At 43.6% G+C, this 26,036-nt stretch overlaps 1 protein-coding gene across 1 annotated transcript in view; it reads left to right on the top strand.

Annotated features, from left to right (window-relative positions):
- The window catches only part of esama (endothelial cell adhesion molecule a), a 101,172-nt gene extending 75,511 nt beyond the window's left edge, over window positions 1–25,661 (top strand). The window contains exons 2-7 of the mRNA XM_083640566.1: window positions 14,580–14,731; window positions 17,029–17,230; window positions 17,715–17,870; window positions 20,864–20,986; window positions 21,638–21,770; window positions 24,933–25,661. Coding sequence (XP_083496692.1) covers window positions 14,580–14,731; window positions 17,029–17,230; window positions 17,715–17,870; window positions 20,864–20,986; window positions 21,638–21,770; window positions 24,933–25,380 — 1,214 coding nt within the window. The 3' untranslated portion in view covers window positions 25,381–25,661. The remainder of the gene's footprint in view (window positions 1–14,579; window positions 14,732–17,028; window positions 17,231–17,714; window positions 17,871–20,863; window positions 20,987–21,637; window positions 21,771–24,932) is intronic.
- The last annotated feature ends 375 nt before the right edge of the window (window positions 25,662–26,036 follow it).

The following is a 26,036-nucleotide window of genomic DNA, read 5'->3' as shown; positions in this document are numbered from 1 at the left end:
GCTATAGTTGAAAATCAACGTGGCATTCTGAGGAGGGAAGAGTGTGTGCAGGCGCGAGGTGTTGGAGAGAGAGACATCCATGCCGTGCATAATGTATCCAAGCGAGGATTTCCTGCACTGCGCGGAGAATACTGTGTGCGCTCAGGCGTACGCCTGGCGTAGTGGGGTTTTTCGCGCTAAGACCTGCTATTTGGTGGCGTTAAAATTGAGAGCACCCAAGGCCCTTTTTTCTAACACATTGCACTGGAACGCCTATTTTGGCACGGGCAACACCCAAACCTGTGTTGACGCTTGGAACATGGCGACGGTATCTTCGCCAGAGCGCAAAATGACACTTGCGGGAGGCAGATGATAGGCTAAGAAGCGCATGGACACACCTGGGCCACGCCTACAACTGTGTCTGAGCTTAGATCCCAGTGCAAAACTGGATGGTGGAGGCAAACGATAGCTTAAGACGCAGGGAAGATAGCATAAGAGGCGCGCAAACGGCAGCGCAAACGATAGCGCCGGTACGAGGATAGGGCCCTAGGAGTTTAGGAAGTTTAGGAATGTTGGATGACAGTCATTCACACCACAGCCACGTGTATAGGTAGAATGAAAAGTGTTGTATTTTATTTCAGCCGACATGAGGGATTTCTATCAAAGTCAAATTGGCCAACATCATCCAAAAAGGCCCTGTAAGCTTTTGAATACCTGTTCATGTGTGCATCGTTTGGTAAAGCCACGGAAATAGCTCAGAGCTTTTGGCACATGCCAAGCCAGTGCAAATCCCCGTAATCCATGACACCCAAATTGCACTGCCTTTTTTTTACGTTACTGACACACCGACCACTGCCACCAAAATAGAGGCCCGAGATTTCTGACCAATCTTTCCATTGAAACGCCTAGTCTGATCTAGTCTGATCTCTCTCTGCTTTTTCAAGCGACATGTCAGGCACCAGGCAGGGTAACCCGGATGTTGTATTTGCAAACAAAACAGCTTTGTGCAGTGCAGTGGAGTGACAAGCGTGGAGTTACTTGAACGCTACTTTGAACCATAAACGCTGTAATCAAAATATCGCCTTAAGCTGATTACTCCCAGTAATTGGGATATTGGTGTGCATGTAAATGTATGATAGTTACATGACTTGTACACTATAGGTGTGTGTGTGTGTGTGTGTGTGTGTGTGTGTGTGTGTGTGTGTGTGTGTGTGTGTGTGTGTGTGTGTGTGTGTGTGTGCGCGTGCGTGCGTGCGTGCGTGCGTGCGTGCGTGCGTGCGTGTGTCCGTCTGTCCGTCCGTCCGTCCGCGTGTGTCACCCTGCGCGTGTGTTAGCCACTATAGGCACTGGCCGCCTTACATCTGGAGAAGACAATGCTTTGTATACCATTGAGTGCTGAACATGTTTACATATGTCTGCTTGCATCCATTATAAGCTTTGATTTGATTTGATGTATTATGGATATACAAGACCATTGCGCTACACTATTTTTCATGTGCCTACAAACAAGCACATGCATCCAGTGTCTGGTTCTATCATATTCTTCCAAAATTTTTGGATCTCTCATATTTGTCTCTCATATTTGTCGTACTTTTGGATCCAAATAAAAGTATTTAAGAGTGTGTGTGTGTGTGTGTGTGTGTGTGTGTGTGTGTGTGTGTGTGTGTGTGTGCGTGCGTGCGTGCGTGTGCGTGCGCGGCGCGTGCGTGCTTGTAATGTGCAGCTCCACCTGGATTCCTCTCTGTTTATGTAGAATTACAGGGATTATTATGTGTAGTACTAGGATGCTATTTTAATTTAATTTGATCTTGATTATTATTTGTTGTTGTTGTTGTCATTCTTCAGCCAATATTGGCGTTAACATGCGTTTTCTGCAATCTGATTGCAATCTGATTGCAGAAATGGTTGTCCTCTCAATCCGCATAAAGTTGCTGTATCCAGATTGAGAGGACACATTGCATTTACACTTGTGTTCAATTTGTACACAATGCATCCCTGACCACTTCCGGAGGTGGTTTGGCCGATCAGATTGCAATCCTTCTTCAATGCGTTTTGGGGGTGTTTACACCTGGCATTTCAGGTGATAAAACACAATCTGATTGCAATCTGATCACAGAAAACGCATGTTAACGCCAGGTATAAATGGCCTCAAAGACTACAGGAAATAATATTAAGGAAATATTTCCTTAATATGAGTTATACTCTCTCTCTCTGTGTGTCTCATGGGAACCAATGTGTTGCAGTGAAAGCATGTCTCTCTAAGAGCCCAGTCTGTAACATTTCCTTTGTCCAGACAATCCTTATGACGAAGAACCTTCAAGATGTTCCCCAAGTATCAAAGATTGTATCATGTCTGAATAGAACTCTTGTCTTCTGTGGGTTTGAGCCTTGACATAATAATATAATAATGACATTAGGACAAACAAGTCTTATCTGACTTTGCACATCAGCTATTTTAGTATTAAGATAGAAATAGAAAGTTGATTCTTTGCCTTTTGCCAGACACTGTTCATGTGCTGACATTGGCCTTGCTCATGAGCAATAAAATAACATAAATATTTATCATATATATCTACAATCTCTTATCCTTAATTTACAGAAAATTCCACCACAGATGATTTATTTATTTTACCATGTTAAATGAACGTATTACATTTCATGATTTGCTGTTAACTCATTCACCGCCAATGACGTCTTTGACGTGTTATCAGCAATGGCCTTCCCCGCCAAGGACGTGTTTGACGTGTTTTTGTTTTTATTGGTGCAGCGCCTGCAGCAAACACTTGCCCAGCCTGTCACACAGACACAGGTCCCTGCCTTCAAAGGGTAGCCGACAGCACGCGATCAAACACATACCGCAGCTGTTGTTTTGAAATTGAGCATGAGGAAAAGCAGAGAACGGGTAACGCTTCCTTGTGCAGACAGGAGAAACGCAATTGAAACGCCGAGCTGGAGTCGCCTTCCTCTGTGCCAGCCAGGAGAAAACGGGAGAAAGTAATCAAGAGATGTGTTTGATCATCGGAGGAATGAGGAAATGATCGATCAGTTTGCGAGGGCGGTGAGGACGTGTTGAATAGCCGAGGGGAAAACGGGAACGATCATAGATATGACAGGGAGACATGGACGAGGACGGTGTACCAGAACAAATCAAAATAAACACAGGAACAGCTAGGCAGCAGCGGGCAGAAGGCACTCACAGCAGCCCGCTGTCCTTCTCAAGAGCTCTTCAGTTGGTTCATGAAATCGCTGGGCTGCTCGCCCTCCAGTGTTGCTCCTGGCCAATCCCAGCGCCACAGGGCGTGGTTATTGCTTATCCTATGTTGGGTTAGAAATCTAAAAGGGGGATCGTGTGTGTGTGTGTGTGTGTGTGTGTGTGTGTGTGTGTGTGTGTGTGTGTGTGTGTGTGTGTGTGTCTGTCTGTCTGTCTGTCTGTCTGTCGGTGTGTCTGTCTGTCTGTCTGTCTGTCTGTCTGTCTGCACACTCACACCGAGTAAACTGTATTGTTGAATGTAAAAAAAAAGCACTTCATGTGTGTATATATATATATATATATATATATATTTTTTTTTTTTGTCATTTGTGTCCTAACGAATAATATTTACATGTCTGATGTCAATACAGTTCAAAATAAAAGAATTGAGAGTGAGTTATGCCTGAGATTGTGCCCTTTTACAAAAATGCTTTTTTCTCCCTTTTCTCTTCCCAGACAGGCTTTTTTGGTGAACATGGGGTGTATAAAAAGGGTTATAAGTAGAGTACAGAACATGCTAAAAGCTAACTTTCTTTTTGGGGGTGAAAGTAGAGACTTAGATCTTCATTTCGAGGTATTGGACATCACTGTAGTCCTAGTACAGAATTTACTGTGGGTCTTGAAAGATGACCAAACATTATGGAAATACTTGGCCTGTGCCAAAAATGCCAGTCAGATATTGGCAGTGAATGAGTTAATATAGGCTAAATGTGTGAAGATTCTTTTTTTTCACATTCTATATTTTGATTGATATCTGAATAGCTATTTAATAGGCCTAGGTGTTGTGATGAACATAAGGAGAACTAAGGGTGGTCAGAAGGGCCCAATTGGATTTTCTGCCTGGGGCCCAATCAGACTCTAGAATCGCCTCTGATATTAACTCATTGAGTGCCAAGGACGAGTATGTTCGTCAATTCAGATACTAACGTAGAGTGCCAAGGACGAGTATGTTCGTCAATTGCGTTTTTTGACGGTGGGACGTGGATCAAAGCCTCAGGCATCTCCTGTACAAATATTGTAGCTATTGAAGGTGTATAACCTATTTTACGGACTCATTAGGTGGCGACAGTGCTCTCCAGATTAGAGAAAGGTCTGGAAAACAGCAGGAAAAAGCCCCGTGATGAAAGAGAAACCGCTCATGCTGCAGCCAGAGCCATATAGATTGCTCTGTCTGGAGCTGACGTTGGCTGCGAACAGCAGTCAATCCGCGCCCACAACTGAGCCCCTCTGCCTCTGTCTGTCTGTCTGCATAGTTTCTCCACACGATTAGCCGCCAGAAAGGCAGCACCCGACGCCGAAGGGCCAAACCTTTCCCTGCAGTCCGGTTTGGCATTTCCGTGTCGCGCTGGGAGCTGGCGCACAAAAACGGAGCGCTCCGAAAATAGACTGGGTGCGTGTTAGGCTGTGTGTTAGTGTGGGGAGGAGTTTGCAGCTGAGGGGGGGGAGGGGGGTGGGGCACGCAGGGCACCACACAACTACACCACGTCACTACATCAGAAAATATTAGCTTCAGACTCAGTGAATGTGCTTGAAATGCTTCATTTCACAAAAGGCGGAATAACTCAGCTTCTAATTTGAAACGTGTCTTTTTGCTCAAAACAACCTATCTTCTCCGGCTCATAACTAAAGAACAGAAAATGGTATCAATAAACTTTTTTGCAGATGATAGAAGAGAGTCTCATCGTTCTTTGTGCGTGTTCGGTGTTTACATAGTAATATCACACAATATTCTGTGGGCCTCGAGAAATCACTGAAAACGCTCTGAAACTCTGGCACTGGGAGCGTCCGTTCTCCAAAAGTGGCTGGCACTCAATGAGTTAATGACATTTGATATCCAGCTTCTCAAATATATGAATTTGCATCATTTGCTAGCTAACAAGCTAGGCAAGCTAAACAACAGCTGTGTAAACAAATCTGTGACATTACTTTTGCGTAACAAAAGCAGTAGTGTGTATGCTAGGAATCATTCAGACATTCGTTGTCTGAAGTTGACTAAGATTTCTTGTTGATTCTCACTTAGATAGAACGCTATAGTTAAAATGGCTCCGAGCACACCCTGTACTGATTTTCTGTTAATAGTTTTGTGTTTTTTCATAGGTTTTTTCGGGGGAGTTTATAAAATTATAATTTTTCCCCCTGGTATTTTCAACTTTGTCACATGGGAAAACGTCAAATTGTCAAATATAGACAGTTGTCTACTGACTAACAACATGGAATGCATTGAAATGAATGCATGTCATTGAAATCTAACAGTGATTCCTAATAGGTAGGCTACTCCTAATAGGTACTCACTTTATATTAACGTTTTTGTTATTGACTTATAATTAGCGCACACTTTGATGCAGGAGGCGCTGCCAGTTCCCCAGTTACAAGTGCTTTTTGGATCACTCGTCCCAGGAGTGTTCTGTGGTTTATCTCCATAAGAAAGCATGGCATGTCCGCTCCACCCAGCCTCTAGAGAACTTACGAGCTGGAGCCGAACTTTACAACAGCTTAGCCTTGACACCTCCTGCTCATTTTCCATATCTCTCTGTCTATCCCTCTACCACTCTCTGCTTCTCTGCTTCTCTCTCTCTCTCTCTCTCTCTCTCTCTGTCAGTTTACTCAAAGCAGCTTGATAACACTCTCAGAGGAAGTGACCGAGCCGCTCCACCCAGGTTTTAGCATGAAAGATGCCTGTAAAGGTTGTGCTCATCAAAGCCTGCATCTACACCGAGGCCTCGAGAAGTAAACAGGCTCAATCTGAAGTGTTTCCTGTAATTAAGAGATTTGCCCACGTTGGTTTGTGAACACACACACACACACACACACACACACACACACACACACACACACACACACACACACACACACACACACACACACACACACACACACATCAACTGTTGGGAAAGCACTGGTGCTGTTGTGCTAGCATACACACAGAAATGCCATCTTAGACCCTGTTTAGACCAGGCGGGTGGGGTTCAATATTTTATTTTCCAGTCTTTTTTAGAGCACAAAGAACAAAATTGAACAAACTCAGACACAGGAAAAATACAAAAAGAAAAGAAAAGGCATACATACATATATATTATATTACATGGTGCTACCCTCGCGCGGCTTATGTGCTTGTAAGAGATGTTCTAAGGGGTCTATGAGAAACCCCTAACCTCATCAAGATAGGCCAGAAACGGGTCCCAGATAGTTGAAAAAGTGAGTTGGTCCTCAGGAACCTGTCTCTCCAATCGTATAAGTGAGACCATGTCCGTCAACCACAGCTGAAAGGAAGGTGGAGTGGGTGAGTTCCATTCCTTCAGAATGGACGGTACCATTCCTTCAGAATCGGGCGGTCGTCCCCTGTGTCAGAGACTGTTGCACAGCCGTAGGGAGGAGCAGAGAACATTCAAAGCAGCCGAAGATGGCGAGTTCCACCTCCGGCTGAAGGGTTATTTTGTAGGCCTTAGAGTACCAGTCAAATATTTTGGCCAAGAATCCCGTTAGTGAAGGGCAGAACCAGGCATGAGATAGTGTGCCCTCTGACCATAACAGGTTGAAATGACATTTCAAACCTAACCCTAATCCCTAAACTCAGGCCAAACCTAACCTTTACCCCAGATCTAATTCTCACCTTAAAACAAACTTCTAAGCCGAAATGGCTCACTTCCCCTAAAAACATCCACATTTCAATGTTACACACTGTATGAAACACCGTAAGTCAGAGTTACTAATGTTCTCAATGAGGGGGCAGTTTTGTTTGGTCGCATTGAGGCCCGTGCTGGGGTACCAAAAACTGCAGTTCCTCAAATGGCCACTTGAGGCTGGCTCCAAAAGGGAGTCCCCATTCCCCAGCAGGAATAAACATGTTACAGCCAGTGTTGGGGGTAACTCATTACAAAAGTAACATATTACATGTAATATATTACTTTTAGCAGTAACTCAGTAATATAACTTATTACTTATAGGATTTCAGTAATATTATACCAGTTACTTTGTCAAGTAACTCAAGTTACAAATTGAGTTACATTTTATTAAATTAAAGCACATATTTAAAAAAGATACAATCATTTCCTAATCAAACTATGTGTTTTTATGCAAATAACCACTATAGATGACAATAACAAAGGAAAAGAATAACATTTAGAATTTTGGATTGTTTACACTGACTTCAAGGTGGTTGAAATTATTTTTCGGGATGTTCCGGGACAGCGATGTCATTCTACTGCTGCTGTTGTTTTGGTAAAAGTAATGCAAAAGAAGTGTAATAAGTAACGAGTTACTCTACACAGAAAGTAATATTGTAAAGTAACTTATTACTTTCAAATGAAAGTAACTAGTAATATGTAGTATATTACATTTTGAAAGTAACTTGCCTAACACTGGTTACAGCTTGATTTGAAAAATGGTCTCTATAGCTTCATGACATTCTTTCATGACAACTGTAGGGGGGGGTGAATTTTTAGATCAACTTAACCGTTTAGGGTCAAATAGAGGATAAACATGTTTTGTATGTATGTTTGGGGCATGATTGACAGTTCGCATGTCCAGTGATCGCTCAGCTCGCGATCACACACTACTAGCAGGCGGCTCTGTGGGAAACCCCTGGTCTCGTGCGAGCTGCATGAGAACCAAGAGCTGTATGAGAACCAAGATGGCAGCGGCCAAAATGCCAAACTGGAGGCTTCAAAACGGGAGTCAACAAACCACTGGGTTTGGTCACAGGTCACAGTGGCATCACATCTCTTTATACAGTACGGTTCCCCCATTACCTCCAGTGAGACCCAAAAGCCCCATCCAGTCGGCAGTCCTCCCTTCACCCGCTTCATCCAGTCGGCAGTCCTCCCTTCACCCGCTTCACACCGAGCCAACTCAGGCCCATTTGCCCTGCCATCAGTCGCCATGGAATATTTAAAGCCAATCAGCATGAGGCCAGCAGAGTGGATTTCAGACCTGCCACACTGGCAGAGATTAAGCCTCGCTGACCAAATGAAGGGTGCAGAGTGAATGTTATGAATGTGATGCTCCTGGCCTCCTGGTATTAAGAAATTGAAAATGGAGGGGTAGATGGAGAAGGGTACCAGGCTGGTACCCTTCTCCATCTACCCCTCCATTTTCAATTTCTTAATACATTTGTTCATCTTTGTTCCTCAGTAGTGGGGGTGTACTCCTGTCTGAATCGAGTGGGGGGATTTCTGTCAGGAAATCTTCTTAAAGCAGCACTTGGCAATAGGGATGCACAATATTGGATTTTCTTTGCCGATATCTGATATGCCGATATTTTCCAACTCTTTTGGCCGATTGGCGATTGCCGATGCTGCCTGGTACTGATATATGCGTGCATTTTTCCCCACCTAATTTCAGAGATCACTTATCGTGATGGCCCACTGGCAGATGCAGAGACAAACACATTTTCTTTTTCAAAATGTACACATTCCCTGCAATCCCTGGACAAAATAAGATAACTACTTATGTAAAACATGCAATATTTTTGTTTATCTAACATTTTCTATCAAACAAAACTGTAATTCATCCTACTTAAACAGGCTTGGATGATGCTCCCCCTGAGACAAAAGTCAAGCATTCACTTCAGTCAAGCATCGAGCATTTGGGCATAGTTAAAGCGTTGTTTTATCGCCCTGTCACATCGGTAGAAATGCCTTTATCGACCGATACCGATGACGTGCCGATGTCATCGTTCATCCGTACTCTGCGCACAAGTAATGTAGTCATCAATCAAAACCGACACAAAAAAGACATTAATTGACATGATTTCTGTGTATTAAAGTCTCAAAAGTTCCTATAGACGGTTTTCACCAGAGCGCAACCCCACAGCACTTCCTTTTTCTCAGCATTCGGCAAACTGCAGAAATATTCACTCGACATCGTTACTTTTGTTTTCGCCGCTCAGCTGTATAGACGGTTTTCACGGAATGGTCAGTCCTGCACTTGAATGTTTTTTTTCTTTTATGTCCATAGCAAACACTCCAACAGGAAGTGAGCGGGGGTTCAATTTAGAATGTTTTTGTTGTCAAGTTAAAACCGTCTATACGAGGAGGAATCAGCGCGACGTCACGACAACAACAAACACCTGACTTCCGGGTGTCTCTGCGGGGTCTTATGTCTTTCCCTCCATGTAGCACTCCCATTAGCTCCCGTTCTCCTGCGTTAACTGTGAGCTAACGTTAGTTGTGTGGCAATAAAATGTCACCGAAAGACTAGTTTGATAGAGCGGTCAACCTTGTTCAAGTCATGCTCTTTCCATAAAGCCCACCAGCTTTGATATCGTTGATATTTATACAATATTGTGGCTCTAAAATATCATTTTTTCGGTGCGGTGACTGTCATGGCGTCGACTTCCGTTCCGCTCCTCTCTGCTGCTTGTACTCTGCACTCTGCGCATACTCATGTTTCTTTCCCCTCAGTGACACTGTTTGTTTACCAAAATGCTGATCAGCTGATCCGTCGTATAGCTTCTTATTTATCTCTATCCCTATTTTTTAATCTTTCATCCACCACCCACAAGAAGACCACAGTAGCTTCCCGGTGGAGTCTGTTGCAGGCTTACTGTAATCATTAAGTAGTCACTCTGTGTGACTCAATGCATTTATGTTTAAGCCTCTTTCTGTCATCTCTCTACTCATCACTGATCCATCCATCCATCCATCACTCAGCACCTCTACAAGAAGTCATTCAAATCTTCTTATAGGTGGAGAGATCGACTGACTCAATGAACCTGTCCTTTTCAAAACCTGTCCTTCTTGCACTGCTGCTCAATTTCATTTCTCTCCTTAAATCTTTCTTTCTTCACCTTTGACTGTCTCTATCCTTTCACAGTTGAATGACTTTAGTGGCATGACTGCTCATTGTATCTTTTCTTAAAACAATGGAAAAACTTGCCAGCGGGATGATCATTTCCATTTGCTTCCAAAGCCAAACAACACGTTTGAAGAATTTTCTGGAATGAGACTGATGTAACAGGGGCAAATAGGTAGGGCTGCGCGATATGGTTGAAATCAATAGTTTTTCTGTATTTATCACGATATGGCTCATGTATGCAGAATCTCGTTAAATCCAGTTGAACTGAATGGTAATGTTAGGTGTGAAGTCAAATAAAATAGAAATATTCAAAAATGTGTTTTGTTTGTTTAAAATGTGCTTGTTATCATCAATTTAGACAGCAGAATTTTGTGTCCTGACGATATCCCAAAATCACCATATCATCATGAAACCACTGAAAGATGATAAACGATAATATTGAATGCCCAGCCCTATGAATAGAGAAAATCTCTATGTTTGCATAAAAATCAGTGTGCACGTGCAGCTTTACGATATCTTTTGAATTGTGGTGGAGTGGATGAAGCGTGTTTGTATGTATGGAGTGGATGATATTAGCAGATTTCAATCTTTTGCGTTAGGATTCACATGCAGTGTGGAGAGGTTCACATGCACAAACACACACACACACAGCTGGCAGTCATCTAAGAATGCTCAAAAATGACTCTGGCACACCTTGGGTTGAGAGAGCCTCCCCACGGGAGAGGAGGAACAGTTAGATGTGAGAGAGGGAGAGGAGAGACTGTGAGGAGAGAGGCATGGGTAAGAAAGAGGGATAAAGAAAATATGAAAACGTGTGTGTGTGTGTGTGTGTGTGTGTGTGTGTGTGTGTGTGTGTGTGTGTGTGTGTGTGTGTGTCACCTCCCTGGCTTACCCCCTCGTTCACTCTTTCTCTCTCTCTCTTTCCAGAATGCTGAAGTCTTATTGTGGAGATGTAGGCTTTCTATTGACTCACAACAACAGTCACCCTCACACACTGACAAAAGGGGGAAATTCTTTTGAGACAATGTCAAAATCTTTCAATATAGTGAGCACACACAAAGCACACAGCTATTCAACTCTGTTTCAGTTAAGTGTGTCTGTAACACAGACTGCTGTTGGAATGAATGAATCTCAGTAAATCGGCAATAACATTTCTTCTTGTGTAGTCAGAAAATGTGCCTTTAATGTTTGCTATCAGTGACTGTGTTTTGGCTCTCTGCTTCCCCTCCCTGGCCATGAAGACACATTACATCTCACTCTGCCTATGAGCCTCTCAGTATAGTGTTCCTCCCTATTCATCCATAATAGACACCCCATTAAGGTATCATGGTATACTGGATTCATCCACTATTGATGAAGTACTCTGATGAGGTGAATCCAGGTGAAAGCCATGATCTCATATTTATTTCCCTTATTAAATCAATAGCAATCAGAAAGGAGGAGATGGAGATAAATAGAAGCAGACAACTTAGAGAAGGATTTCTAAGCTTTGAGCAAGGGTAAACCTCTGGCACCGAAAGATTAAGCCAATGCGGAAGCGCCTTAAACCTGCATTACAGTGAAATCTGCTTATCGTGATCACGGTTATAGTGATCAACCGCATATACTGATCAAAAAGCTTTGTCCCGAATCATTCCTACAAACTGTTTAAATAATTTGCTTATATAGATCAATACTCCGCTTACAGTGATCATTTTGGGCCTTGTCAAACAGGAGAACAATGGATTTTTTTTTTTACTACAGTAATTGTATTATTTTTTACTTAGAAAGTGCCAAAAATGAGCTAAGGAGATACAGCAGCGATACTTGGTGCATGTCTGTCTTTATATGGAGAGATCACAGCATCTCTGTCTGCCTGTCAGTCTGTGGAGAAATGGTGGCATCTCTGTCTACGCGAGACCCCTGTGTTTGAAACAGCTGGAGGCCTAACTTACTGTGTGGATTTTTAAAGTCAATAACATTCAGTAGGCTAAATAATGAAGCTGTCAGTTTCATTACCTTATATGTACTGTATTCATGTAATAAACATACAAATGGCAATTCTGGTCATCTACATAAAGAAAAAGGGGAAAAAAACGGTTATAATGATCATCCACTTATAGTGATCAATTTGACCCGTCCCAAGGTGATCACTATAAGAGGAGTGCACTGTATTTCTAATGTCCAGCAAGTCCATTTGTATGGAAGTCAATGGGAAAATGAGCCTACTTCTCACTTGATTTATGACTTCAGTAAACACTTTCCTAATGCGTTTATGCTTCTCAATCGCTAGTTTCAAGTCTTCTTCAACACAGCATGGTGTTCATTTTGTAAATGATGGTCCCACTTAGAGTAAAATAGACGATGAAGCAGACTTTGTTTTGGGGCATGATGACAGGTCACCATCGTGCGGCTCGCCAATCACGGAACCAATAGCAGGCGGCGCTGTGGGAACCCCCTGGTCTCACGCTACATGTAGCTGCTTCTGGCTCCAAATAACCCTATGTGTACTCCACACCAGTTCAACTAGTCTGCACCAGTAGCATCGCCACAGATACAGTATTTCACACAGGCACACCCTTAGCATTATTACACACACTGCACCTTTAAGGATCAAATTAGATCCCAGCATTTGTTTACCCTCTCATCTCAACACCACAATCAGTCCCATATCATTCCTTTAGCTCAATAGAGCCTTACACATGAAAAAAAAAAAGATTGAAAGCTGTAGCGGATATAGAAATCCTTTATAGATGTGTGTCTGTGTACGAGTGGATTTACATTCTTTGAGTTGACAGACTGAGTTCCTAGAGTAGCTTAATAGAGACTGGAGTTTTTCTTATTTTAGATTGCCATCTCTGAGGAAGATGCTTAAAATGATGAAGATATTGCCTCCACATGTGCTTGCATGCATGGATAGCAGCTTTTCTTATGTTTTATGTTTTTTTATTATCTGATTTGTTGAACGTGCGACTAAATGGACTTTGGGGCGTTGAAGCAATAAAGGGTGAGGTATTTATCAACATTCTCCAAATACATTCTCACAAATGTAATTTTTCTTGCCATTTTCTATATCTTTTTAAGTTTTTACTCTTATCTTGGACTTACCTTTGACCCGTGTTTCCATGTAAGAGCTTCAATGATAAGTACAAAAGGGTGGATGGATAATGGATGTCCAAACAATATTGAGTAAGGTTATGGCATATCAAACTAGAGGCTGACATTTGTTCGGAAGTCCTGTGGGATTCCCATGGGATTGGGAGTCATTTCACTATTAATCACAGGATTGGGATGGGACGGGGAAAAAAGTCAATGGGAGCGGGTGGGAGCATGAATCATGACAACAATATCATTTTGTATATATAAATATGGCCAAATGGTGTGAATTACAACTGCAGTAGAACACAAAGTAATGTAAAAGGGATGGGGAGAACATCAAATCAAAATCATTGCATTGCCCTAAAGACTAAAAAATAAAAGAAAAAAATGGGAGCGGGATGGGATAGGAGTCATTTTAGCGGGACGCGACCTGATTTGTTTTTTTACTCTGGCCCGGGATTGGGATGGGAGGGAATATTTTTGTGGGAGTGGGATGGGACCAGAGTGAAAAACCACTCCTGTGTCACCCTCTATGTCAAACCTCTTCACTTCACTGTACACTTGAATCACACCTTGAATCACTTTACCTGTTGCACCTACTTCATGCACATAATCCCCCCCCCGACACACACACACACACACACACACACACACACACACACACACACACACACACACACACACACACACACACACACACACAACTCTAAGCTGAAACGTCTTAACTGCAATAACTGTGTAATAACCATGTAATAACTGTCCCAAAGCTGTGACTCAATAACTCTAACTGTGCAATTACTGTCTCAAATCTTTGCTTACTGTATATAGATCAATAAACAACTGTGCAATATCTGACTTGAAGCCTTGTTTACAATCCAGTGTGGTTTACATTACTTAGACTGTAATCTAAGTACAGTCTAAGTACAATCCCCCCCCCCCGTCTTATATACATATTTATAACGGTCACTCTACATCACACATATTATGTATATAATTGATCACTGTCCTTGTTTGTTTGTTTTAGCTTGCATGCATACCTGTTCTTTTTCCTGTGTTTTCTACATACTTGGCCAATAAAGCTGATTGTGATTGTGAGTCCTCTCTGCAGCTCATGTGTAGCTCCTGTGGCGAGTACAGTAACTGTGTGAACGTAGGCTGAGATCATGACGAGGCATTTTTAGATGACATATTTAACGTTTGGTTTTGTTGACAGCCACAGCTGGATCTGTACAGATGCAAGCAGCATTCAAAACATGTTTACAGTTGTGTCATGTAAAAGTTAAAAAGTAACGGCTAGTTTCGTCTAACATATTCATGATTAGCGATGGTGTGTGGACCAAAGGTTGGTCTGTGGTTCTTCCAGTGCCCAGTAGGCTCACACTGACAACTCCCTCTCTCTCTCTATCTCTCTCTCTCTCCCTCCCTCCCTTTCTCTCTCTCTGTCTCCCTCCCGTCCTCTCTATCTCCCTCTCTCCAGGCATATGGGCCAAGATCCAGATGCCCCAAACGAGCATGGATGTGATCAAGGGTCAGATGGTGGTGCTGAAGGCCTCGTACACCCCGAAACCAGGCAGCAACATCAACTCCAATACCATCCTCTGGAACTTTGTTTCTAACAGCACGCATATGGTAATGGTACCAGAAAATCTGGCTTGTACCATATTAGAAGCCTTCATGGACTTATAAAACGAATCATTTAAGAACATGGGAAATGCTCAAAATCAGAGGGGGATAAACAACAGAGGAACTAGTTAGACCAGGGGTGGGCTATTTTTCATTTTGTTGTCATTATTCAGTCTTAACCACCATTATTTGATCCTTTTCTCACTCACTCCTATATATGTCACCATCGCTTGAAATTAACTTTTTTGACCACCTGATATGGCTGCTAGATTTTAAAGTTACCAGCCAATTAGAATTTCCACTAGCCAAAATGTTTTTCTTGAAATAAACCAGAATATGAGGGGGTTAATTTAAGCATAAGTATCAGTAAGTGGCCGGAATTCTCAAAGCCTGTGTTGAAGGTCACACGAACAAAAATGCACTCTTGAGGCTAAATAAATCCAAAACCAACGAGTTAATTATTTAAATTTCTACCTCAAAGTAGAACAGTAATTTCTTACACATGAGAGATTATTGAAAGATATTCCATATTCCAGACTGAAATGCTATAACAGAAGTGGAGTATTGGGCAGAATGACATGAGCATTTGGACACTTATTCAGCAGGTATCTTGCATGTTGCGTTCAGGTGCACTGTAAAAAAGAAAGAAGCAAAGAAGAACAAAAGAAGCAATTCCATCGCGGGCCACACAGGGGGCGCCGGGCCCGCGGGCCGTATTTTGCCCATGTGTGAGTTAGACACTTAACTGCATGCTAGGAAACTTTGTCATGGCATGCTGAAAGTCAGCAGTACATATGGTAATTAATAAAGTAAAAGTTGCACTATTGTAATCATTGCTGCTGTGGGTGTCCGGGTAGTGCAGCGGTAGATTCCCTGCCTACCAACATGAGGGTCGCAGGTTCGACCCCCCCGTTCTTAGGGTCGACCCCCCCCCCCCCCCCCCCCCCCGTTCTTGGTCGGACGTCCATACAGGCACAATTGGCCGTGTCTGCAGGTGGGAAGCCGAATGAAGGAGTCCTGGTCGCTGCAGCAAAATCGTTTCACTTTACCATCTGTGCCTATAATATCTGGGATTACAGTTATGAGGGATGTTTGCATGTTCTTATACGGTTAATCTGGCAAAGCCTTTCCTTTGGAAACCCTTAGAAAATGAAACTGCTTAAATACATCAGTGCCAGTCAGGCTTTTTTCTCTTCAAATTAAGGTTAAAGCTACGTAGATGTGTTTTCAGGCTATTTATAACATCGCTGTTGCGGTCAAACAAATTAAATGACGCAGAGGAGGCCGACACAACAAGCCCAACTGGACAACACCCTCTTCAATCCTCTATTGTCCATATCTTTTCTTTCTTTCTTTTTCCCCCCAGGTCACTATGAGTAAACATGTTATCTTGGGACGTAGCCATAGTCTAGCGTGTGTGTCTGCTTAGTTCAGATTATTGGGCTGTACAGATGGAAGTCTCAGAGAGCTGGAAACAACACAGTTGATTGTGAGGTTGAAGTGAGGTTTTTTCTTACGGCCAGACAATCATCCAGTCTTTCACTCTGCCTCGCTGTACTTTGTAGGCAGAACGATGATTACAAAAAAGAAATGGCTGCTAGCTGAAGCCAAACCTACAGTAGATCCCACAGTCATTGGCTGAAGACGGGAGCTTGAGGTGGATGTTACAGATTTGCAGGATCGGCTACTGTGACAAACTAACCACTCATTTGAAAATCATGTGAAATCACTATTTTGCCAGGTGTTCATATGTCTGTCTGTCTGGCTGGCTGTCTGTCTGTTTGTCTGGCTGTCTGTCTGTCTGTTTGTCTGTTTGTCTGTCTGTCTCTGTCTGTCTGTCTGGCTGTCTGTTTGTCTGTTTGTCTGTTTGTCTGTCTGTCTCTGTCTGTCTGTCTGGCTGTTTGTCTGTCTGTCTGTCTGTCTCTGTCTGTCTGTCTGTCTGGCTGTTTGTCTGGCTGTCTATGGACAAATTATATTAGTGTGATAGCATCAAAACTGTGCAAGATGCAGCCACAAAACCTTCCAGATGTGTAGTCCCCCCCACCCCACTTCACGCCCCTGGCCCACATTTGTTTGAACTCACGGGCATCATGGCTGGTGTGATCCCATTGCAAGATGGTCTCTAGTTCAGTAATGTTTTTGTAAAAAAATTGAAATATTTTCCAAATCTGTTCCATCATGGACAACATGAACTGGCGAAGAACCTAACTGGGTAAAATCAATCATGTTGAAACTGTTTTGCTCTATAGCTAATTTTCCATGTATGTTACATTGACCCCAGTCTTCTTTTTTTTTATGTGCAGGTCATCCACTACACCAAAGAGCAGACCAGCGTGGGCAGCCCTCAGTTCCAGGGGCGCGTGGGCTTCACGGCGGCCATGCCCTCCACCGACTTGTCGCTGTACATCAACAACACCCAGGAGGCCGACTCCGGACGCTACATCTCCCAGGTCATCATCCCTGGAGAGTTGGCCCTCAGTGCCGAGCTCCGTCTCAATGTCAAGGGTAACATACAGTTTGTACTCGAAAAGAAATTACAATCCACTACTATCACTTCCCTGGTACTATAGCAACACTCAGTAACTTTCATGGCCCTATCCTCTTCTCCCTTCTCTCTCTCCTCTCCTCTCCTCTGCTCTCCTCTTCTCCCTTCTCTATCTTCTCCTCTCCTCTCCTCTGCTCACCTCTCCTCTCCTCTGCTCTCCTCTTCTCTCTTCTCTCTCCTCTCCTCTCCTCTCCTCACCTCTCCTCTCCTCTGCTCTCCTCTTCTCCCTTCTCTCTCTTCTCCTCTCCTCTCCTCTCCTCTCCTCTCCTCTCCCTCCTCTGCTCTGCTCTGCTCTCCTCTGCTCTCCTCTTCTCCCTTCTCTCTCTTCTCCTCTCCTCTCCTCTCCTCTGCTCACCTCTCCTCTGCTCTCCTCTTCTCTCCTCTCCTCTCCTCTCCTCTCCTCTCCTCTCCTCTGCTCTGCTCTGCTCTCCTCACCTCTCTCAGTCCCTCCTGCTGTCCCAAAGTGTACTCTATCAGGGAAGCCGGTGTTGAAGGGCAATGTGACGCTGAGCTGTAAGTCCAGCGCTGGGAAGCCCATTCCTCTGTACAAGTGGAGGAAAACCAGTCCCAGCTCTGAGGTCTTCTTCTCGCCCATGCTCAGTGAGTTGAACTGAATTTTATAGATGTATTTGTGTTGCTGCAGTTGATCCAAAAAGTAATAATGATAATAAATAATAATAATGGATTGCATTTATGTAGAGCGCTTTTCAAGGCTCCCAAAGCGCTTTACATATCAGTATCGGTGTGTGTGTGTGTGTGTGTGTGTGTGTGTGTGTGTGTGTGTGTGTGTGTGTGTGTGTGTGTGTGTGGGGCGGGGGGGTGGGGGGGGGGGATTCAACTCATCCACCACCAATGTGTAGCACCAACCTGGGGGGTGCACATCAGCCAGTTTGCGCCAGAAGACTCTCCACACATCATCAGCTATCACTATGGAGAGTTTTTTGTGATACAATTTTTATTTGTACAAAAACAGTGTAGACATCCAATCAGCAATAAGAAATAAAAGGACCGATCAGTGTGACAATAAAATAACTCCCCCACCAAAAGCACAGATTCAAACATCAGTCCCAATCAATGGATGTGTGGATGTGAACATATTCGCTCTCAGACACACATCTGCACACACACAAAGATGTGTAGAAATACATGCACCTACGCACAGCATATCCATACCTTCTCATACATACTTCAATGAAATACTAAAGTGTCACGGTGGAGAGTTGAATACTGAAAGAGTCAATTAGATATTGAGGTATGATTACAGTAGGTGGCCATGATTGAAGGAAGGCCACAGTGTCTCCCTTGAGAAATGTATGCAAATGTGTACATTTCAAGTAATCGTTAACATTTGCTCCACATGTTGTTATATTCAGCATTTCATATCATACTCGCTGAGCTCTCAGCTTGTAAATACAGTAGCAAGCTTGTAATATTCCTCTATTTGTGCCATGGTTTCATATTTGTTTAGATTTTGAGATTTAGGGACTGCTGTGGACACAGAAGCAAATCTGACTAGATTAAAACACAGAACGAGCCTGAAAGCAGATTTGTAATTTCATTGTCCCCGAAACCCTTCCTTCTGTTTGTTTCTGCGCTTCTCCTTATTTTACCATCAGTCACGTTTCTGGAAGCCTACTTATTGGTTTTAGAATTAGCAAATTACAGTGGAGTGGAATGGACAGTTATTACAAGAGCATGGCAACTTTCCTATATGACAGTGTTCTGTAATAGAACTGAAGAACTCTTCGCACATCTAATTCTGGAGACAGGTGCGTAGGAGAGGGATGAATCTAAGCTACTAAAAACGAATTCCTGCATGCTGTCAAACAACCAGCGAACCAGCGAATACACGGACTCAAGCGCCTGAAGAAATTTGGGCTAAGGAAAGAAATCCTCAGGGACTTCTACAGAGGCACCATTGAAAGCCTGCTGACTGGCGGCTTCACCACCTGCTACGGGAACTGTACCACCATGGACCGCAGGGCGCTACGGAGAGTGAGACGCGCGGCACAGCACGTAACAGAATGTGAGTTGCCAGATCTGCATGAACTGTATAAACAGCGGTGCCTCAGGAGGTCCCTGAAGATCATCAAAGACACAAACCATCCCCACAACAGCCTGTTCTCCCTGCTACCCTCAGGGAGAAGATACAGGGTTCCGAAAGCACGCACAAATCACTTGAGGAACAGTTTCTTCCCGCAGGCCACGAGACTCCTTAACATACACAAATAGTGTAGTAGCCGCACTGTACCGTACTGTAGCTGCTACCATTACGTATGTCTAACGTTTAATTGTATGTTTAATAAGGAATATGCTATTTGCACCTGTATGTCAAATACGCCGAATTTAAAATGCCGAGTTTAATTGTATGTTTAATAAGGAATATGTTATTTGCACCTGTATGTCAAATACGCAGAATTTAAAATGTTTAAGCACGTCTAAAGTATGCACCCGACACGTGCACCTATGTGCAGTGAATATGCCACTGTCTCTGACTTGTCTTATCACTATACTGCCTTATGCTTGTTGTGTCTCTTGTTGTTTTTGCACCCATATGCCCTGTTATATTTGTTATATTTGTACTATTTGCACTATGTTGTAAACGGAGTCCACAGCACAAGAATTTCACACGTGATACTTGTACCATGGAGTGACAATAAAAAATCTTGAATCTTGAATCTTGAACCAATCACTAGAGACCAACATATCTCCCTGAATATAATGCAGTGGGGAGATTGCAAAAAAAAGTCTCCTCTTTGAATAATCAGAATCTGAAATACTTTATTGATCCCCGAGGGGGAAATTGAGTAATGCTGCAGTTGCTCACATTCAGGTAGGGCAAAATATAAACATATAGACATTATAAGAAGGCCTTGAAAGCAGAGTAGTTAGGATTTCAGAGTGCCGGTAATTGGTACACATATTCGATTTAAAAAACGCCTCGCTAGCAGCGTCTATCTCGTCTATGGCAGTAGCTATTGTTATTAGGTCCGGTGCACTTGACAGTGGCGTTAGTCCCGCCCGTGGCGCTGTTTATTGCCGCTGATTGGCTAATCATCAGTCCCCCTCTGCGCTCATTGGACTCATCGTTTTTTCAATCGAGAAAATCGCTGTTGCATGTCACGATGCCAAAGCAGAAGCAGCCAACTCAGTGAAGGTCTGGACCCAGGCAAAAATGGCCTGGTAATAGATGCTATTTTCATCTTCTATTGTAAATGGCGAGCTTAATACAAAAAGCAACAAATGGACTTATCTTGAATGTAGTCAGTCCACTGTAGTGTTTCATCAGTGTAGAAATGAGCATAAGTAGTGTAGTCTAGTAAGCATCAAAGCAAAGCAGGCTCAGTGTTTCTAAGTGACCATATGAAAGTCATGAGCCATGGCCACTTCACCTCAATGAACACATTTCACTGTGAACAAAGATACTGCTCAGCTCCTCTGCATGCTGTTTCCACTGTAACCGGAGACACAAAGACAAAGGTGTCAAAGAAACCCATTGAATGTACAGTACACAACGTATGCAGTCCAAGTCAGAGTACATTGTGTTTGTAGTTGCATTGGCTGACATACCCCTCCCTATGTGTATCTTTTAGATGAGAAGGTGGGCACTCTGAAGTTGAGCAACCTGAACAGTAACATGTCGGGGAAGTATGTGTGCACAGCCAGCAACACTGCCGGTTCAGAGACCTGCTACATCAACCTGGAGATCATCAGCTGTACGTAGCACACAGAGCCACAAGCACTGGGATATATATATATGTATATATACAGTATATATATATATATATATACAGTATATATATATATATATATATATATATATATATATATATTAATGGTAACTTTCACTGAGCGAAAAGGGCGAGAATCCAGAAATATTATGGTCTCCCAGAGTCATTTCTGATGCATATTCTGAGTTTTGTTGATATGCGCCATATATTGTCAAATATGCACTCACTATACATTGTGAGGATATATTATACTAGGATGTTCCAAATATGACCTTGTGTCATGTGCGTCTGAAAATATCAAAGTTCAAATTTGTTTATGACTAGATACTTTCTGAATATGATATGTTTTTTTGCATAGTACTGTATCTGGTATGACATGAACTCCAGAATCTAGCACTCCAACTCTATTCTGGAGTTGGAATGTTCCGAACATTAAATCTGTGACTCTCATGATCGGAGAGTATGCATTATGAATATCATCATATTTGGATCATATCTTGGAATATTCAGGCAATAATATATCTGGATTTTTTTAGGGTATTTGCGCCACACATAATGCATACAGTACGCATTAGGGCGATATGCTTTGGTTGAGTGGCGATGTGTAATGTGTGTGTTTCTCCCGCGGTCCTGTAGCCAGTAAAGTGGGGGTGATAGTCGGCGCCTCGGTGGGCTCAGTGCTCGGCTTCCTCTTCCTTGCCTCCATCCTCGTGTTCTTCCTGGTGAAGAGGAGGCGAGACGGCGAGGACGAGCTGGCCAACGACATCAAGTGAGTTCATGTCACTTACCTGCTTGAAAGCCGTTACATGTAGAATCTTTTCTGATTAGGAATTCCACTTTCTGTGTGGAGTTTGCATGTTCTCCCCGTGCCTCCCGGGGGTTTCCTTCATATAGGAACCCCCTTCACCAAAAACATGCAATATCCTGGTTGCTAATGTGGTTCCTCCTCTGGTCGTTAAGGGCGCCTGTTCAGATGGAGGGGAACTGGTTGGAATAGCGTGATCCTCCCACGTGCTATGTCCTACCGGTGAAGCTTCCCCTGTCAGGTGAAAAGAAGCGGCTGGCTAACTGCCCATGTCTCGGAGGAAGCGTGGAGCCAGTTTCGGCTCTCCCCAGATCGGCAGAGGGTGGAGTAGCAACCAGGATAAATAAATAAATTAGCACTAATGGGGGATAGAAATGGGATAAAAAATCGGGGGGGGGGGGATTGAAAAAAAAAAAAGGAATTCCACTCAGACAGAACCTTATAATCCTAAACTCGCAGTTGAATTTCCTCTGATTGAAGGCTCCAGATCCACTCTCTGCCTGGAGTAAGTAACTCATTTAGTAAGGTGTGTGTTTACACCAAAGAATGTACTAAATACTTTTTTGTCATGCATAGTTAAATAATCCTGCCCCCCTGGGGGCCACGGTGGCACAGTGGTAGCGCTGTCGCCTCACAGCTAGAAGGTCCTGGGTTCGATTCCCACCTGGGACGCTGTGAGCGCTGAAGGAGTGCGTGCCCATCCGCATGTTTGCATGCATATTTGCATGTTCTCCCCGTGGCCCCTGGGGGTTTCCTTCATATAGGAACCCCTCACCAAAACATGCAATATCCTGGTCGCTGAAGTGGTGCCTCCTCTGGTCGTTCGGGGCGCCTGGTCGGACGGAGGGGAACTGGTTGGAATAGTGTGACCCTCTCACGTGCTATGTCCTACCGGTGAAGCTTCCCCTGTCAGGTGAAAAGAAGCAGCTGGCTACTGCCCATGTCTCGGAGGAAGCATGGAGCCAGCTTCGGCTCTCCCCAGATCGGCAGAGGCTGAGCAGCAACCAGGATAAATAAAATGGGGGGGGGGGGGGATATATGAATATGCGCACATTGTTTAGATCCTTTCATCCAAAAAAGTTGTATCACCTGCAGTTTTGCTGTTTTACAGCAGAAAATCTATGCAGAAAGAATATTATGAATTCCACCCAAAGAAAGTAGTCAGGTTAAATGGTTATTAGCCACTTATATTTTCCTATTGAGTGGTTTTCATAATTGCAAATAACTGGGTGCATTGTGTAAAGAGTTTGGTCGTATAATAGCTTACATTAGCTTTATGTTGCTCCTGGATAGCATCAACATAGCATGACAGACTCTGGCAACATCATCACACACACACACACACACACACACACACACACACACACACACACACACACACACACACACACACACACACACACACACACAACACACACACACATGCAACACTTTTATTCACCTATACTTGTCAACCATACAATGCCTGGCCTTGAATCTTGAATCTCTCAACATGTAAATCGATATAGTGTAACACGTACCAAGTCGTTACTTAAAGACCCATTGACAATACTATTGCAAATGTCAAAAATCGCATCCATACAACTTCCAAATATATTTCCTTACTTGTATTAATGTAACAGCCTAATAATTACATGTGCATCTCAAAACCGTTCTAATTTCTTCATCAATATTTCTGTTTTCCATTATAAACATTGTTCCTTACTATTACCCACAACCAAGGGCTAATTTCTGGAGCACAGCAACAGCAACATTGTGTTGCAAACCGTTAGCAGGTCAACAATGACAATGAATGTGATGAAGTTTTGACTGGCAGGCAATTAGGAAGATAAAAGTTATATTATTTTTATTTTATTATATTGTAGTACTGTATTAACAAATATAATTGAATCCTTTCCCTCCACATAGAAATAGTATTTGCATTTTTTAAGCATTTTCCATTAATTTGCTGAGGTACCCCTAGCGCCGCTGCCACTTTGAAAACCACTGGGTTACAGCCCGAACACACCATACGCCGAAGCTACGCTGAAGCAACGCAGCGCAGAGGCAGTTTCATTTCAGTGTTCTTGTTAACAGGCAAGACCGATCAGACCAGCCACACACCACGCCATGCTGAAGGGACGCTGCACGCATGCTGCAGCAATAGTTTTAGCTTCTGGTATGGCCAGGCATGAAGTCAATGCAAGTTGTGAGCGGGGGAAGGGCAGCGCCGGGCAAAACAGAGCGAGGAGTGGACAAAACAGAGTGACAAGTGTGAATGGCTCCTGCTCAGAGCTTCTGTGAAGCGCTGCTTCAGCGCTGCTTCTGAAATGTCTATGGCGTGAACCAAGCGTTATTCTAATTTAATTTCTATTCACCTTATTCTTTGCCCACACATGGACGCTTCCGCATTACGTCATTTCGTAATAGTATTTCCGTTTTGACTTGCCAAAAACCCCGCAGGCAAAATGGCCGCGCACACTCCCCTCCTAAAGTGGCAAAATTACTCCCCCATAAACTAACATATCTTGGCCAATATGTATGTAACATACAAAATAAAACAACCCGTAATATCTTAATTTTAAGTAGAATGCAGAGGACATGTAACTGTTTAGTTAAACTTGCATTCCAGGAATATTGTGCTCTAAAGATGACGTTAGTGGAGTCGAGGCTGTTTCGTCCTGAAACCCACATAGGTTGCGCCAGCCGTAACCTATGTGCGATTCGAAATAACACATCCGAGATAGAAACGTTATGAATATAGCCACGTTATAAACAACAAACTAACGCTGGTGATCCGTATGGAAACAGTGTTACTCGAAATGGTTAAAAGTTATATCAATCGAATTTGATCATTCAGTGGCATTTTACTGCCATATAACATAACTAACTAGCGGCTAATATTAGCCACAGAAGGCAACTAGGGCTGAACCGGAAGAACAAATACGTTTGCGTTGAACGCGGAAGAGAGAAAAAGTGGGCGTGGTGAATAAGGTGAATAGAGAACCAACAAGCTTACTGGTGTTATGGAGGTATCAAGGCATGGTGAGTTTTATGGACAGCACACCTGCATTTATAACAGAGTGTGTGCATGTTACGGACAACATACACATACATAAACTGAGCGTCTCTCCCCTCCACCTGCAGGGAGGACGCCCAGGCTCCCAAGCGAGTGTCATGGGCCAAGAGCGGCATGGGCTCAGACATCATCTCCAAGAATGGCACCCTGTCCTCCATCGGCTCCAGCCCACACCACGATGACAACCACCACCACCTGCAGCAGTACCCGCAGCGCCCGCCCTCCGCCACCGACACCGCCTCCATCATCACCGCCACGGGCAGCTATCGCCCACCCCGCCAGCACGGAGCCTCCACGCCCACCCACTACGGCTACAACAGCAACGCCACCCTGCCCCGCGACGGGAGCCCCCTGCCCAGGACGGAGCGCTCCACCCAGCTGCCCCAGGCCCAGCCTCGGCCAGCCCCCTACCTGCCGCCGCTGCCCACCTCTGTGGTCACGGCCTCCAACATCGCCCGCATGGGAGGGGTGCCCATCATGGTGCCTGCGCAGAACCAAGCCGGATCGCTGGTCTAACACCTGCCAGCACCGGCAAAACAGTGCGGTCAAAAAACATGCTTCCAAACCTGTGTGGCACACTGTACCATCACACTCAAGGGAAGGCTCAGCAACTCCCCCCCCAAAGAGAACACTTCAACTACTATTAAGATAAGAGTTAGATAAAAAGGTCAAATTCACCTACTGAATTCATCTACTGTTTTGGCGCCAGGAAGCTTTTGGCACGCAACAACACCTGGCAGGACTTTCAAACAGACTGTTTACTTGCTTTAGGTATGCTGAAGTCTCTTTTATATAATGTGTGCACTGTATACAAAGTACTGTATGTACACCTAGTTCAGACTGTGATACATTTGTGCAGTGTCTTCTTTCCTATTGTATCAATGCATTTCTAATGTGTTTTTTTTTCAATTTATCTTTTAAATGTTGTATTTTCCTACAAAAAAATACCCCCCCCCCCAACAAATGGACGTGGTCACATACATGCCCTAATGCAATGGTGGTGTAGGTCTGCTGCACTTCATCCATGCTGCTCAAGAAGAAGATAGTGACGACTTAGGTGAGATATGAGGATACCATGTATTCATGACCATGGTCTAGCAGCAGATTTATGAAAAGAGAGATGAGACAGCATTATATATTCTATAAAAAAATTAACAAAAACACAATTATTA

The sequence above is a fragment of the Poromitra crassiceps genome, assembly GCF_964638095.1.
Source record: "Poromitra crassiceps genome assembly, chromosome: 1".
Classification (NCBI taxonomy): Eukaryota; Metazoa; Chordata; class Actinopteri; order Beryciformes; family Melamphaidae; genus Poromitra; species Poromitra crassiceps.
The sequence above is the reverse complement of the archived record's forward strand: the minus strand, read 5'-3'. Positions and strand labels throughout refer to the sequence as shown.